A 4,057-nucleotide genomic window follows, 5' to 3' on the forward strand; every position below is an offset into this window, starting at 1 on the left:
AAAAAAAAAAAAAAAAAAAAAGAAACCTATAAATGTAAGTAACAAAGTCAGGAGAACCTGATTGAGGCATCTGTAGACCATCTATATTTCTACTCAGTTATACGCCCTCTCCGGCCAGTCTGTGTCTCAGATCATAAGTACCTAAAGCAGGTGGGGGGCGGGGGGTAGAGCAGTAGAACTGTTAAGCACTTAGCACAGAAGCACAGGTGTTTGATTCACATATCCATGCAACAAATGCTTAGTCCCCCTTATCCACAGTTCTACCTTCTGCAGTGTCAGTCACCCCCGATACAGTACAAGCAGATATTCTGAGAGAGAGAGAGACAGACCACATTCACATAACCTTTATTGTGGTACAGTGTTATAACTGTTCTATTTTATTATTATTAGTTGTTGTTGTTAATCACTTACTGTGCCTAATTTATAAATTAAACCTTATCCAAGTTATGTATGTACAGAAAAAAACATAGTATATTTGGTTCAGTATTATCTGTGGTTTCAGGCATCCAGTGGGGGTCTTGGACTGTGTCCTCTGAGAATGAGGGGGGGGATTACTGTATTACTATATTCAGTATCTCCTTGGATCAGTCACAAATGCCTGTAGTGCACAAATACATACACTAGTCTACAGAACTGAATAAGAAGGAAATGGTTTCTGCCTGGGCGCGGTGGCTTGCGCCTACAATCCCAACACTTTAGGAGGCCGAGGCAGGCACATCACTTGAGGTCAGGAGTTCGAGACCAGCCTGGCCAACATGGTAAAACCCTGTCTGTCTCTACTACAAATACAAAAATTAGCTAGGTGTGGTGGTACGTGCCTGTAATCCCAGCTACTCGGGAGGCTGAGGTGGGAGAAACGCTTGAACAACAGGAGGTGGAGGTTGCAGTGAGCTGAGATTCCGCCACTGCACTCTAACCTGGGTGACAGAGTGAGGATCTGTCTCAAAAAAGAAAAAAAAGAAAAAAAGAAAAGAAAAGAGGTTTCTAACTTCACAAATCATATCACCCAGCTGCTAATACAATCATGATGCTACAGGCCTTTACATAAAAAGGCGTGGGGGTACAGAGGGAAAAAGAACCATGTACAGTAACCATTTCAGAGCAAACACCAAATGTGTGTTCCAATGCACCAAGGAGAGGCAAAGGGACAGAATTTAAGAGACAGATAATACATGCTTTTATAAAGGATGCCAAAATACTGACAATTTAGCTTTATCTCTGTGAATAAGTTATACCAGTTCTATTCCACATTCTACTCTTAGGAAGTGCTGGGAAGATTCCCTAGTAGCCCCAATTGAGAATTCCAGAAAAGGTCAGTTCCAACTAAGCAATGAAAACAGGTAGATCAGAATGTAACTACAAAGACTTGGTTCATCCATGTTAAACAACACCATGGGCCAGGCACGGTGGCTCAAGCCTGTAATCCCAGCACTTTGGGAAGCCAAGGCGGGTGGATCACCTGAGGTCAGGAGTTCGAGACCAGCCTGACCAACAAGGAGAAACCCCATCTTTATTAAAAATACAAAATTAGCTAGGCATGGTGGCACATGCCTGTAATCCCGCCACTGCAGTATAGCCTGGGCAACAAGAGCAAAACTCTGTCTCAAAAAAACAAAAACAAAACAAAACAAAAACACCATGCAGATACAGTCAGCGTAATATAATTGTGGAGAAACCACAGGGTGAACCATTGCTTTAATAAACTACAGGAAAAGAAAAACAAAAATCCAAAAAGGAGGAGAGAGACTTAAAAAGATGAGAAATATGTCAACCACTTACAAGTATAGACTTTATGTACATTCTTATTCAAACCATTTTTCAAACAATTTGTAACTAAAAAGGAGAGAGAGACTATTGGGGAAATTTGAATGCTGCTTAGATACTTGATGATATTAAAGAGTTACTGTTAATATTTTCAGGTATTTTTAAGTATGGTACTGGGATTCTTCTTTTGTAAAAATATACACTGAAATATTTGTTGAAGAAATGATATAATACTTAGCTTCAAAATAATCGCAAGGGGGCCGGGCATGGTGGCTCACACCCATAATCCCAGCACTTGGGAGGCCGAGGCAGGAAGATCACTTGAGGTTAGGAGTTTAAGACCAGCCTGGCCAATATGGTGAAACCTGTCTCTACTAAAAATACAAAAATCACCCAGGTGTGGTGGCAGGCGCCTGTAATCCCAGTTCTTTGGGAGGCTGAGGCAGGAGAATTGCTTGAACCTGAGAAGCAGAGGCTACAGTGAGCCGAGGTTGCACTACTGCACTTCAGCCTGGGCAATAAGAGTGAGACTCTGTCTCAGAAAAGAAAAAAAAAATCACAAGGGGAATGAAGGTGGAGGTGAAATAGTGGGTGGAGGAAAAGATGAAATAAAATTGGATGTATGATGACAAGTGTTGAAGCTGACGATGAACACAGGCAGTTCATTTTCTTCTCCGTATTTTTACAGAATGTTTGAAATTTTCCACTACAAAAAGGTTAAAATAAATCAACTTGGCTCTTGTCCTTGGACTCTGAAATGAGGTCCTGCTCCACACCCAACAGTCCTAACTGTGGCTTCTGGGAGCAGCCTAAAGTGAGCCTCTTGCAACAACATGGGACTCACGATTCCACTCGGCCATGGCGCAGCCCAGGGAGAGGCAGTCAGAGAGGAAGATGGAAAGGAACAGGAAGGAACAGGAAAGAAGTGGAAGGAAGAAAATGAAGACAAACCGAGGCGCCGGGGCGAGGTAGGAGAAGCATACACTCACCAACAGCAGATAGTGCAACAGTAGGTTTCCTTGTGTCTCTGAAATATGAAAATAAAAAATCAAATCCCCAATTTATATGCCACCACCCACCTGGTATTTTTCACCCTTTGTACACAATTCTTCGCCTTCCTTTTAGCCGGAACTTGGAGTAGGTAGATCCGCTGTGAGGGCCTTAAAAAGAGGTGTAAAGAGAGACCTGCTGGCCAGGCGCGGTGGCTCATGCCAGCACTTCGGGAGACTGAGGTGGGTGGATCACCTGAGGTCAGAGTTCAAAACCAGCCTGACCAACATGGTGAAACCCTGTCTCTACTAAAAATACAAAAATTAGCCAGGTGTGGCAGGCACCTAAAATCCCAGCTACTCGGGAGGCCAAAGCAGGAGAATTGTTTGAACCCGGGAGGCAGAGGTTGCAGTGAGCCAAGATCGCGCCATTGCACTCCAGCCAGGAAGATAAGAGCAAAACTCTGTCTAAAAAAAAAAAAAAAAAAAAAAAAAAAAAAAAAAGAAAAGGAAAGAAAGAAAGAAAGAAAGAGAAAGAAAAAAGCAAGAAAACAAATTATAGGCCATGTACAATGGCTCACACCTGTAATCCCAACACTCTGGGAGACCAAGGTGGAAGGACTGCTTGAGGCCAGGAGTTTGAGATCAGCCTGACAACACAGCAAGACTCTGTCTCTACAAAAAAAACCTAAAAAATAAAAATTAGGCCAGGCGCGGTGGCTCATGCCTGTAATCCTAGCACTTTGGGAGGCTGAGGCAGGCGGATCACGAGGTCAGGAGATTGAGACCATCCTGGCTAACACAGTGAAACCCCGTCTCTACTAAAAACATACAAAAAAATTAGCCGGGCGTGGTGGCCAGCACCTGTAGTCTCAGCTACTTGGGAGGCTGAGGCAGGAGAATGGTGTGAACCCGGGAGGCAGAGCAGGCAGTGAGCCGAGATCACGCCACTGCACTCCAGCCTGGGTGACAGAGCGAGACTCCATCTCAAAATAAATAAATAAATAAATAAATAAATAAACAAATATTGGCTGGGCATGGTGGCAAGTGCCTGTGGTCCCAGGTACTCAAGAGGCTGAAGTGAGAAGATCACTTGAGCCCAGGGTTTCAAGACTGTACTGAGCTAAGATGACACCACAGTGCTCCAGCCTGGGTGACAGAGTGAGACCATGTCTCTAAAAAAAAAAAAAAAAAGAAAGAAAGAAGAAAGGAAAGAAAGAGAGGAAGGAAGGAAAGACAGGAGGGAAGGGGGTAAGGATGAAAATGAGGGAGGGAAGGAGGGAGGGAGGAAAAAAAACAAAGAG

The 4,057-nt window shown here is 43.6% G+C and overlaps 1 protein-coding gene across 1 annotated transcript in view; it reads right to left on the reverse strand.

The window, feature by feature from the left end:
• WDR59 (WD repeat domain 59) overlaps positions 1-4,057 on the reverse strand; it is a 152,038-nt gene that overhangs the window by 96,897 nt on the left and 51,084 nt on the right. Inside the window, exon 6 of the mRNA XM_011976799.1 lies at positions 2,754-2,791. Within this exon, the coding sequence (XP_011832189.1) occupies positions 2,754-2,791 (38 nt within the window). The remainder of the gene's footprint in view (positions 1-2,753; positions 2,792-4,057) is intronic.

This window comes from Mandrillus leucophaeus, unplaced genomic scaffold (genome assembly GCF_000951045.1).
Source record: "Mandrillus leucophaeus isolate KB7577 unplaced genomic scaffold, Mleu.le_1.0 Scaffold17, whole genome shotgun sequence".
Lineage (NCBI taxonomy): Eukaryota > Metazoa > Chordata > Mammalia > Primates > Cercopithecidae > Mandrillus > Mandrillus leucophaeus.